Below are 13220 nucleotides of genomic sequence, written 5' to 3'. Positions count from 1 at the left end.
CTCCTCTCCTCTCCCCTCCTCTCCTCTCCTCTCCTCTCCTCTTCTGTCCTCTCCTCTCCTCTCCCCTCTCCTCTCCTCTCCTCTCTTTTCCTCTCCTCTCTTTTCCTCTCCTCTCCTCTCCTCTCCTCTCCCCTCCCCTCCTCTCCCCTCCCCTCCTCTCCTCTCTTTTCCTCTCCTCTCCTCTCCTCTCCTCTCCTCTCCTCTCCTCTCCCCTCCCCTCCTCTCCCCTCCCCTCCTCTCCTCTCTTTTCCTCTCCTCTCCTCTCCTCTCCTCTCCTCTCCTCTCCTCTTCTGTCCTCTCTTTTCCCCTCCTCTCCTCTCCTCTCCTCTCCTCTCCTCTCCCCTCCCCTCCTCTCCTCTCCTCTCCTCTCCTCTCCTCTCCTCTCCTCTCCTCTTCTGTCCTCTCCTCTCCTCTCCTCTTCTGTCCTCTCCTCTCCTCTCCTCTTCTGTCCTCTCCCCTCCTCTCCCCTCCTCTCCCCTCCCCTCCCCTCCCCTCCTCTCCACATTTGTGGACAATTTTCTCTGAATGTCTGTAAATATATTTCTTGCTTCTCGGCTTTCTAAGCCACTCAATTGAATCCAGCAGAGAACAATAACAGTTTCAGCTGAAATGCACATGACCTGCAGCCTTGTCCTTTAATTCAATTCAGTTAAGGTTATGTTCATTTATATACCGTAAGACCCAGCAGTGTTCTGGAGACTGCCAACTAATAATTTGTGCTATCTGACTGTATAGAAACTTTATACATTTAGCTGGATATCATCTGCATAACAATATAAAACGGATGCTATGTTTTCTAATAATATTGCCTAAAGAAGGCAGATGTAAAGTACTGGGCCCAGAACAGAAGCCTGTGACTGAACTGTGTGAATAAGACTCATTTATATGGAGAAATTGGAGTCAAATCACCAGAATGCATTTCCTTTAATATCAGTGGTTTAAAATAATGTGATTAACAGAGCGTTGAATGGAGCACTGAGGTCTAACAGTCTGCCCTCAGAGGCCATCGGAGATCGTTTGTAACCTTCACTGTTTCTGTGCTGTGATACATAAATCCTGACTAAAACTCCTCAAATTGTTCCTCTGGAAAACATAACGTAGCTGTCTGATAACTGTCTGTTCAAGAAATAAGGAAACTGATTGGTCCATAGTTAGCTGAGACAACTGGAGAGTAAGAAAGCAAAGGCTTTTTAACTAGTGGTTTAATTGCAACTACCTCGAAAGCTGGTGGTAGATATCCTGTTAATATAGATAAATGAGTTCTTTGAAAGGCTGAGTAGGAATGGGGTCTAACAGACATGCTGATGACTTAGAGCAAGAAGTTAGTTTGGAAAAGGGAGACGAGTCTAAATATTAGCAGTCCTGACACAATGATGCTGTTTATAGCTGTTTTCCTCGGGGACCAGGAAACTTTGGACAAGCTCGTTGTTTTTCCACCACTGGGACCTGGAAAAACTCTCCCCTTCAGCAGGTAGTACTTTCTGAAGGTTCAGAAACTTTGGAGGTGCAGCTTGAAGCTCTCACTCGCTCCGTCTCAGTCACGTCTGGATCTATCTTCACAGTAACGGGTAAAATCAGAGGATCTGCTTTCCAGTCGGTAAAACACACACACGCAGCTTTCCAGTGTTGGAAAATGATCAGGACGTTCATGTTTGGTAATAAATCCTGACTGCTGAGCCAAATCTTTTAAAGGTAAGAGAAATGTCAGCCTGCTGCAGGCCCACACCTGCACAAATGTTGCACCTGAAAAGCCCAAAATTATGTTGCGTAATACAGACGAACTGCACAAAGAGTCCTTGCAGTAGCGGGGACGGATAGTTCTGCTGAACGTCCCGAGGAACGATCGCTGGATTTCAAAGTCTAACTCAGTTTGAATTTTAGCTGCAAAAACATGAAACACCCCGAAATCTGAAAAAGGTTCTTTAAAAATGAGGTTTCAAAAATGGAAAGTACATTTTCTAAGATGCTTGATTACACGTCTGCTCAAACAAACAAGCAGCCATGCTCGGAGCGCACACGCGCTGTGTCTGTATATTTTTCTTGTTACTCCCAGAAGGAGCGTGACTAGCGAGTTAATCTGTCCGCCAGCGATGCGGTATGACACAAAGCTGTTTATTTCCCTTCTCCTCTCTCTCTCTGTAAAGCCTAATCAAGTTTGTATCAAGCTAAATAATGCCTTAGCGTGAAATTGGTGTCTTCAGTCAAAAAGCACTCTCGAGCCTGTAGTACAAGAGAAGGCAATTATGTACCCTCCACCCTGCAGCCCCGCCTCCTCTTAGTGTTCATGTAGAGTGTGTGTGTGTGTGCGTGCACGTGTGTGTGTGTGTGTGCGTGCACGTGTGTGTGAATATGCACCAACTGTACCTCATCATGTCTCATCTCCTTCTGGCATCATTCAGCTTTGTTGGTGAATCAGTCTTGTCTCGGTGAACTCTGAACCTTCATATGACGTGTGCGTGGGTGCGTGGGTGTGTGTGTGCGTGTGCGTGCGTGTGTGTGTGTGTGTGCGTGTGTGTGTGGACCAGTCTGTAATGGTGAGTGGAAGCTGCTGGGGAAACTTCTAGTTCAGTTATTTCTGGAGCCTTCCCTGGAGTCATGGTACTCTGGAGAAATGCTCTCCCTCTCCTCCTTCTCTTTCTGTCCTACTCCTTATGCTTCCTTTCGCTGCCTTCCTTCACCTCTCGTCCTTCCTCGCTGCTGCTTTCTTTCTAACCTCTGTCTCACCTTCTGCTCTTCTTCTCCACCGCCTTTATATCCTCCTTCACTTCCTCTTTCTTCCTCTACACGTCTCTTCTGCTATCGATTCGTCTTCCCGCCACACTCTCTCTGACAGACAGAAAAACAAATGTCAGATCAGAGAGGCTCTTTAATCTCAAGCTGTGTTGTTTGGCCCTGAACATCAGCTCTGTACTGTCTGTGTGTGTCTGTGTGTGCGTGTTGTGTTCTCTTCGTAGTGTGTTAATAGGAATCTCTTACAAACCTTGCTGTACAGGTGAGTTTGTGCGAGTCGCAGGACTAAAAGATAAAACCAGAAAGTCTTCTTATAACAGCACGATTGTTTTCTACAGCAGCGAAGCGTGCGCGGCTATGTTGGTTTATTTTGGTAAGGTCTGGGATGTGTGACTCATTTGGGAACCGCTGGTTAGTCTGCTGGTTAGAGGGGCGTTTGCACAGGGACTGATTTACTCTTGCATCGCTGTCTTGCTGATGGCTGGTCGCTCACTGACACGTGTGCGTAAATAACACTGTAATGCTGGTATGTCGCCGATCTGCGTCGCTGCTGTCGGTTCAATTGTTTTCCTCAAAGTTAAAAAAGAAGTTTAACTTGATCCACCCGCTCTGCATCACCCAACATGAAGTCGTTCAGTGTCACTGACCTTTACTGGTCCACGGTCCCCACATGGCCCTGACTCGCCTCTGCCCGGTGTAGCCAATGAATGAATTCCTCATTTGCACTTGGTCCATATATCCTGTTTACATGAATGCAACCAAACCGGCTCAGACTTGGCTGGCCAAGATGACAAATGGAAGCCAGAAGGTTTCCAGGATCAGAAAACTCCTCCCTCCTGCAGATTATACATATTCATATGCAGAATCTGTTGATAGAGATTACAATCACAATGACCTCATACATAAAAGAAAGAACAGAGAGGTTGTTCATGACAAAACAACGAAGACGAGGACTTCTGTAAGCAGAGAGGAAAGACGAAACGATTGCTGAAGCAAAGAGAATTTCAAAATCTGTCGAACGAAATCAGATAGAAACAATTCAGATTGAAAGAGAAAAAACAGGAGAGGAGGGCAAAGCAGAAAAAGGAGGAAAGAGAAAGATAGAGAGGGCGATGGAGCTTGTCCGCCAGGCTTTGTGTGGTTGTTGTTCTTTCTCGCTGCCATCCATCTAAGCCCTCTGCTAACTCTGTCCCTTTACACACACGCTCACAAACAAAAGCACACATGCACGCACACACACGCTGTCCCAAGCCTCAGACTAGCCTGGTGATTCTGGCCAATGGCTCAGTGCTTGGGATGTGTGTCTGTGTGTGTTTGTGTTTTAAGGCTGTTTTGTTCAGAATGCAGGCAGGCAGAGAGAGCGGTTTTACTGCTGATAAAAGTATTTGGTTAATCAGCTTCTGTCCCTGTCCCCTGTGTGTGTGTGTGTGTGTGTGTGTGTGTGTGCGTGTGTGCGTGCACGTGCGTGCGCGTGCGTGCGTGTGTGTGCCACAGGCCATTGAAGTTTGGGGGTCTCCCGAGGGGCATGCTGGGGATGTAGATTGGCATCAGCCCTCGGCCAGTAGCGTCACCAAGTTATTCCTGAGGGAAAGGGAGGGCAGCCAATGAGAGAGTCCTTGAGTGCTATAGGGAAAATGAGGGGTGTGTGGGGAGGAGTGGGGGCAAGGAAGTGAGTTGGAAAGGGGAAGTGGGAGAGGGAAGAATGAGTGTCTAGGATGAGAAGCAGAGACGGACAGATAAAGAGAGAGGGAGAGAGTCAGATGACAATTACCCTCTTGACTCCTGTCCAGCGCTAGTTGTCAATCAGCTCGCCCCTGTGGGAAAAGGATCCGCCTATCATTGGCTACAGTGACCCACATCCCGCCTTTCTGGGCTGTCTGGCCGGTGCGCGATTGGCCAGAGTGACCCGCTCGTCAAAGAGATCTGGGAACAGCAGAGCCTTGGGCTGCTCTGGGAATAAATGGCCCTGATACTGTGCATGTGTTGTTTAGGAGGGGAAAAGACAAAGGATTCGCTTTGTGAGACTGGAACTGCTTTCATGGGACAGAAGAGAAGGAGAAACAAAGATAGAAGGGAAGAGAGTTGGTATGTGGTGGGAGAGATAAAGACAGAGAGGGAAACAGGAAATACATTTAAATGGGTGCTGCAGTAAGAGCCAAAGAGAAAGCATGGAGGCTGAGCACGGATCCAAGAATCACTTAAGAAAGGAGCAAATATCAAAGAAAGGTGGAAGGAAAATACTGAAGAGGCAAAGGTAGAGCAGACGAGGGAGGGGGGAGAGGATGCCAATAATGGAAGAGAGAGGGGAGAACGAGTGTGTGTGGATAACTGTGCCAGTGACAACAACTGTGTAAATATTTGTTTATGACAACAGGATCATGATGCAGAGGCAGAGCTGCATGCTGCAGCCCTCCTCGGCTGCATTTCTAAAATTTGATGTGCAGAAATGAAAAACGGAGGATTGGACGACTACCATCCAGACGGTAGTATACGTGACAGTACTGCCGTCCGTCTGTGAGGTTCTGTGGTGCACGGGGAAATACATGCAGCGTATGACAGAACTCACATTCCCAGGCTGCTCCCGGGTGTTCGATCATCCCCTCTGCAGCCTTTATTCGTCACATAAACACATTTTTCAGAATAGCTAACTTGTTGGGAAGCTGGTGTCAGAGTGTCTTTGAAGCAAAGAGGATTAATTACTGAAGCGTCCAACAGCAGCGACTTGCAGGCGCTCTGAGATAAACCTGGTAACGGAGAGCTCTGAGCATATTTCCTCAGCTTCCACGACCCAACGGGCTCAGCCTGTGCGGACTAATCGCACCGTTGATGGTTCGTTGTCTAATTTCTGCACGTTTTTGACCCGGACACTGGTGTTGTGAGTCCGTGTGTGTTTTGTCATTGTGGACGCCCTGGTACAATTGCATGCTTGACTGGCTAATGAACCGTGACAGCCCATTATAATGCAGACAGGAGTGTTGCTGTACTGTCAGTTACGGTGTATGTGTTATGCATGTGTTTACATCTGATTATTTGTCTGCGCACAGGTGAGTCAGGGGTGCCAAACATAAGGCCCAGTGACCAGAATCAGCCCGGCAAAGACTCCAGTCCAGCCCACTGGACACCTGTGGAAAGGAAAGCATTTGGCTTGGAGCGATTCTCACTTGCATAGACCTCCCACACGGCCACTCGTTCCACAGTAGAAGATAAACAGCTGAATGACAGAAAAGTCCCAGTTTTCCACTGTGGGCTTCTTTATAGTGTCCACAGTGTTTGAATGATTGAATTTTCTGTTTCATAATTATAGGACAGTCTAGGAAATGAGCTTTTCTATAAGTTGACAGATTTCTTTTACTACACCAGCGTTTCTCTTCAGCATTTTCGTGTAGGAAAATTGAGATGTACAGTTTTTCTTATATCACAATATCACCGTGATTAAATGCGTCATTAAGCTTCTTCACACTAACAGAAAAGAGAGTTTCACTGGTTTTGCCCACTTTTGTCCCGTGATGGAAACTGAGTTTGACAGCGTGGGCCACATACAGCCTGGACCCCAGGCCCCACACCGAAGTCACCTGCTCAAGCAGGTGAGATATTCTGTATTTACACTAATTAGTGGAAGGAACTCAGGCCACCAAATCACAATCAAATAGTCTGTGTTTATGCTCATGCAGTAAACCAGGTGTTCTTATTTATAGTACTCGATAGGCGTCCTTTCTTAAGCACACGTGTTAGACTCACATAGACTCTAGAGCTGCCACAAACGATTATTTTGATAGTCGACTAGTCACCGATTATTTTTGCGATTAGTCGACTAATCAGATCATCATCCATTGGACGTAAAACTACAGCTTATTGCACCAGCAGCATCTGCTCTTATATAACTATCATTAGCTTACAGCTTTAAGTGTTTACGGTGCTAACTAAAAATAAAGACAAGATGATAGTTTATTAAATTTTAATGAAATTTGCAGATTGTTTCGGTGAAGTTTAATAAACTCCTTGCTATCTAAAATATAACAGGACACCGGAGTAAATTCTCCAGCATCTCACACTTCTGATAATCAGCTGTCTGCTTGACGTTTATTCAGCTGTGTAAAAACTATAACTTTAATCTCAGCCAAACCGATTTACTACAAATAAAATACTAAAAAAAGCCAAACAATAACATTTTAATTTATCTAAGTGACTCATATATATTTAACCTGAGTAGCGAAAGACGGCGGTGGGTTTGAAAACGATTTGCCGGGAGTCCGGTGTTCTCACGGCTCTAGTGACCTAGCCCCCGGCTCGCTATCGAGCTAGTGGGTAACAGACGTCTCCGAAAACGTCGGAGCGCTTTTGAAAATATGTGGTGTCCTGATAAACTGAGCAGATATTTGAGGTTTACACAGCTACATTCTCGCCTGAAAATATGTTAAACGTTTATTTTGTGACCCAGAAAGAATAATAAGAGTAACATTAAAACTAACTAGCTGCCGCCATTGTTGGAAACTGAGCTGGGCCGCGCTATGAATTCTGGGACACAGCTTCTTCTTCTTCTTCGGGGTTTAACGGCAGCTGGCATCCTTGTACATGCAGTGCTGCCATCTTCTGTTTCAGTCCGTTATTACACTCTTAAATCCTGCTACTTATTCCTGCGTCTTTTGGGATCTTACAAAGCTTCAAACGACGCGTCGACTATTAAATCAGTCGTCGACGATTTTGATAGTCGACGTAATCGTGACTAGTCGACTAATCGTGGCAGCCCTAGTAGACTCATAAACGAGGTGCCTCAGGGGTTAGTAACAGTGTGTGTGTGTGTGTGTGTGTGTGTGCGCAGATGCTCCAAGGACTCCCAGAAGCTTCCTTCTTACACGGTGTCACCCGTGTGTCGTGCTCCGGGGGTTTCATTTGTGCTTTTGTTTCTGCGGCATGTCGGATTGTTTGATCTTTAGCCATCTGCCGTCTCAGTCTTTTTCTGCCTTCTTGCCAGTATCTGTATATTTTGGGCTGTGATCATGTTACTCGGTGATAGCATCTTAAATCCATACCACAATTAACTGGTACAAAATGACACGAATGCTTGCGACTTTTTCCCACTAATGATGAAAGTTCTGTTAAAGGGAAATTCTGCAAATTCATTTGCCAAAAATACACCTGTCTGTTAACATGTAGCTAACGAGAGACTGTGCCTGTTGGAAGCTGCTAGTGCTAAGCTGTTAAACGACTCGCTGTGCGAGTTTGAGCTAGAGTTTGAAGAGGACTGTGACGTGCTGCAGGAAGAGAAGCGATGCATGTGCAAACACATGACTGATTGTTATATTTTTAACCCCACAGGTCACAAAGTGTCTTTCTAAGTGGGTCTGTTTTTGTAATGGGGCACCCAAGCTACAGGTACACATGCACACGTATGTACTTGTACACACTCAGATACTCCCTCCTCTTGACTGATATAGTATCTGTGAGCTAATCCTTCTCACAGGCACACGTACACCCCCGCCGACCGCCTGGTGTGTACAGGGTTCACAGTAACGGTGTGTTTGTCTCTGAGGGGGACAGAGGGAGGATATGGGAGTCTAAATAAAGCTGCATGTGCTTGGCTAATGAAACACGCTGTATTCCCCACAGTCTCATCAGGAGAAATGGGCCTTTATCTGAGGCAAAGTTACCACGAGGTCTTTTTATAATCTCAAACTCTCCCAACTACCACAGGAAGATGGTTTTCATTATGATGTCAGCTTTTAGTGGTTTAAAAAAATAGTTGTCACAAGATCTGGGCAAGCCCAGTTCAGACAGACCGAGGTCGCGGCCGGTAACCTCGACACGAAAACCTTTGATTCAGACGCACGTAAGTCATAAACGTCTCCCTTTATGTTCAACGAGGATCTTCACTGAAACGTTTCATCAGGGCGCTGTGACGTGACCCAGACGATGTGACATCGAGGAGGAAAAATCATATTGAAGCGTGTTAATGAATCCTGGCATCCAATCAGGGCTCAGCTGGGAGCGAACGTACTGGTCATTGTGACGAAGCACAGCAGACGTACTTTGTTTTTCTTCTGGTGTCTCGTATGTTTCTCTCTGCTGTCTTTGGCAGACGGATTTGCTGCGGTGGGAGGTTCCTGTGTTCGTCCAGGGATCCATGAGTTTGTTAGCACTCTGTGGTCCACATCTGGCTCCAACAGGGATGTTGAAGACTTGATCCAAACTTTTGAGTCCTGCAGACAGTTGTTATTATTTTTTTGTCAAATAAGATGAGCCCACAAACCAGGCTGAGTTTATAGACACAGCAGCGTCCTGACTTCAGCACACGAGACTAGAGAAAGTGATGTGGAGTATGAAAAACATCATGCAGATTTGAGAGTGTTGCACTGCTCGCTGTGCATCAGCACGTGGATGTTTACAGCTCGTGTGACTTTGCAACGCTGCTTGCAGCTAATGGGAGGAGCTAAAGTTCGTGTGATTATATGGGTGCAGTTGTGACGCAGCTCGGCTGTTTTTTCCTGTTATAAAAACGATTTCCTCTCTCTTCATTCATCTACAAAAATCACTTTCATGCAGACTTTTAGTTTCTTTTTTAAGAGGGACGCTTTGCTGATTTATAGCTTCTGGCTTTGTTTGGAGCTTATGGCTCAGGTTTGATGTGAGGAGGAGGTTGGTCACCAGGGAGCTGATGAGGACGTGGAGTGAGAAGTATTAGAGAGGTGTAGAGATGTGGAGGGGCGGAGGTCACCGGTGAGAGCAGGATGAGAACAAAACATTTGGAGGGATCAGAGACAGAGGTGAACCAGGGAGAAGTGAGGCACAGCGTGTCGGGGAGGGGGCGGACGGGAAATCCCATTGTGTGGTGGCTCTAGCCATTTCCTGTTTGTGTGCCAGCTGTACTTCCCTCCTTCCTGTTGTACCCAGGAAGTCGGCATGACAATCCAGCTTTGATCAGCTGTGTGTGCGAGTCTGAGAGATCTCAGGTCATCGTCATGTTTTGTTACTTCCTTGGTAGGTTCAAGTTCAAGTACATTCGCTCCAGAGAATAAACGTGTTTCAAGACAAATACGATGTCCTTAGGCGCTCCCACGCTCGATTGAAAGCAAGACGAGGTGAGGAGTCGCCTTCAACTTGACTGGTGTCTGTAATGCTTGGAGGAAAGCAGGCGGTGACACCAGGCAGGACAGAAAGCATAAACACGACTTCATAAACCTCCATTTTAATCACAAAGGTGTTTTTTCTTAGTTGTAGAGAGAAGCTGGCGGCATGTTAAAATTGTGATATGATCATTGAATTGTGTGGCTCCTCTGCTCTCCTGCAGGTGGTGGCTCTTTAATTAGCTGCAGGTTAAAACCACCATTTATTTGATTTTCTGTGTCTGTCTCCTTTTTTCTAGCTGTCGAAGAAGGAGAGTCTTCAGAGTGTGGAGGAACCTGGGATGGATCGACTGTTCAGACCGGTTAGTGTACAGGCACACACACACAGTGGTACACAGATGCATGGTGACGTATGTTTGTGTGCGGGTGAGTCCGAGCTGGCCGTTTGTAACGTGTACTCGGGGTAACTTTGAGGTGATGAAAATGGAAACGAAGGTTTAGTGACAAAGAAGAAAGATCGAGGGGACTGTGAAGGTTCAGGGGAAGGAAAGAGGAGACAGAAAACTGTAGCTAGGCAGAGCAGCAGTCAGTCTCAATAATACTCTAATAGAGAGAGATTTGTGTGCTTTTTCACTGCTCTCTGTGGTTTGGTAATTTCCTAGGAGGAAGACAAAGACGGCAGATTTTTTTCTCAGATTTAGTTTTTCCTTAGTCTCCGTGTCTCCCTCCCAGCTCCTCTTGGCTTGTCTTTAAACACTGAGATGGAAATTTAAAGTTGCTCAGCCTTTTGCCTCCATAGGAGATGAACCAGCTGCTGTTCAAGGTTCACGTGTAACATTAAAGAGAAATGACGATTTTATTTGTATTGTGTGTATTAAAGATGGCAAATGCATGAATTCGTTCAATTCAATTCAATTTTATTCATACGGCACCAAATCACAGCAACAGTCGCCTCAAGGCGCTTTATATTGTAAGGTCGACCTACAATAATACATACAGAGAAAACCCAGCAATCATATGACCCCTATGAGCAGCACTTTGGTGACAGTGGGAAGGAAAAACTCCCTTTTAACAGGAAGAAACCTCCGGCTCAGGGAGGGGTGAGAGGAGGAGGACAGGTTCATGCTGTGGTTCAGCTGTGATTCAGAGGTCTGTTAGCACACAGGTTTACACAGATGTGTCTTTTATTTATGCTTCAGTCCCAAATCCTGGTGCATCTGTGAATTTTGGAGAGACTTCGTGTTATTCAGGCTACGCTGTAAGATTTCAGTTGCTAGCACCTTTTATACGTCAGTGCCAATCATTGATTCGTCTGCAGATATTTGTCCATTAGTTCCAAGAATCTATCGTTTAATTATGGCAAAATTATGATCTTGACTATTTTGGTCAGCTGTTATAATATTGAGTATTTAACACGATTGTTTATCATTTGTAGAAAATGTATTTCTCTAAAATAAACTTGAAAAACCACCCTAAATGACTTCATGGAAAAAAGAGGCTGAAGGAGACGTTGTCGTCAGGTTGGTGGTTAATCACACCGGAGGGTGTTTCTAACGTTACAGCCTGTGTCACGGGGGAGCCGCTGGTCCCTGCCCGCCTGCATCCTCCACCACGGGAGCAACCAGAGGCTCGGGCCACGGCGGACCTGCACCCTGAGAGCGACGGAGCCTCCTCTTTCTTACGTGCTGCTGTTACCTTGGCACCTCAGTGCAGAGGTCACATTCGGCCTTCACCGTGAAGCTGTGTCTGAATGCTCAACAGCAAATTTCTAATTGGTTTACTTGTTGTTGTCGGTGATCTCCTCTGCAGAGTTGGCGTAAAGCTGTTTATTAAAGGTGTAGGTAGGTTTGTTAGTGAAGATGAACACAGATGAACTGAATCTCCCTGCACTAAACTCCAGCCTCACGGCCAATTGAGGGGCGACCGTGGTTCAGGGGGTTGGGAAGCTCATCTTGTAACCGGAAGGTTGGGGATCGAGCCGGTCGTTGTGTCCTTGGCCAAGACACTTCACCTGCCACCTACTGGTGTTGGCCAGAGGGGCCGATGGCGATATGGCAGCCTCGCCTCTGTCAGTCTGCCCCAGGGCAGCTGTGGCTGCACCTGTAGCCTCCACCAGTGTGTGAATGTGAGAGTGAATGAATAGTGGCATTGTACAGCGCTTTGAGGGTCTCGAAAAGCACTATATAAATGCAATCCATCATTATTATTAAAACTACAGGGCTACCAGACTCACAACTGCTGCAGTGACTCAAAGGTTCACGTGTGCAAACGATGCAGCTGCTGGCACGACAACGTTGGCGATGTTTTCCTCAGCGCTGTCATTGGTGCTCGGTAAAGATCAAAGTCCACATTATACAGAAACAGCTGGACTACTGTAGGTGTTTGTCAGCTGTAGTTAGTTTTGCTGCTCCGGTTTGCAGCCCGTCAGAGAACAGTTAAACACTTCCTCCGACTGGATCCCAGCAGGGACGTAAGATACTGCTGAATGTGGTAAATATGCGGTTATCTCTCTCTCTCTGTGCCGCGCTCGCCCCGTCTCTCGTTAAGCTCTGCAGGGATAGGAGGAAAGGAAAGTATGACCCTTGGGGTGTCTATGACGTGCCGAACCCTCCCATCCTTGCCCCCCCCATTTCAAAACTGTGTTAACTCTCCTCCAGGGGCCACTGTGCAGGTCTACGTGTGAGTGTGTGTGTTAAGGGGGTGCTGACTGAGGTCCTGGGTGGCTCACTAGAACTGCTGTGTGTGTCAGTTCCTGCAGGAAGCTAGAGTCCCATGACACACACACACACACACACACACACACACACACACACACACACACACACACACACACACACACACACACACACACTCTTCCTACCATAAAAACACACTGTCCTATATTCCCTTACTCAGCCACTCTCTCAGGTTGGCTGTTGCTGCCAGCATCTGCGTGTCACTGCGTGATCTGCACGCTCTCTTTCTGTCCCTCTGTCTTTGCTTGTGCTTTTACCTTCTGAATGCTTATTTGGGGCGACATTAGGAGGAGTTTGTATGTGTGAGAGAGAGGGTGAGGACCGAGAACTGCTGCCTACGTCTTACCCGAGCAGATTAGAAAGAAAGACCTCGCTTCTTTTACTCCCTGAGAGATGATGTTGAGAAGGACGGGGTGAGAAAACAGGGAACAGCAAAAAAGAAAGGGAACAAGGAGAAATATACCTTCCTATCCTGCTTCCTAATTCATAAACTTCCAGCCCTCTAGGCTATTTTTCCATCCCTCTCATTTGGTCTTTCTTTGACTTACTCTGGAAAATGTGTGTTGAGTTTGGAACGGCCCGCTTGAGAGAAGGTGGAGGGAGTGTGAGGGCGACTCGAATAGCATTGAGCCAACTTATTCTCCCCTTTCCTACATTTCCTCTTCTCTTTTCCTCCTTCTGGCCTTTCTGCGCC

General features: G+C 46.6%; 1 protein-coding gene across 2 annotated transcripts in view; it reads left to right on the top strand.

The window, feature by feature from the left end:
• Window positions 1–13220, top strand: part of znf423 (zinc finger protein 423) — a 130317-nt gene that overhangs the window by 10608 nt on the left and 106489 nt on the right. For both annotated transcript variants that reach the window (XM_004569182.4, XM_004569181.4), the window contains exon 2: window positions 10091–10153. In XM_004569182.4, coding sequence (XP_004569239.1) covers window positions 10091–10153 — 63 coding nt within the window. The remainder of the gene's footprint in view (window positions 1–10090; window positions 10154–13220) is intronic.

This window comes from Maylandia zebra, linkage group LG7 (assembly GCF_041146795.1).
Source record: "Maylandia zebra isolate NMK-2024a linkage group LG7, Mzebra_GT3a, whole genome shotgun sequence".
NCBI classification, from domain to species: Eukaryota; Metazoa; Chordata; class Actinopteri; order Cichliformes; family Cichlidae; genus Maylandia; species Maylandia zebra.
The sequence above is the reverse complement of the archived record's forward strand: the minus strand, read 5'-3'. Positions and strand labels throughout refer to the sequence as shown.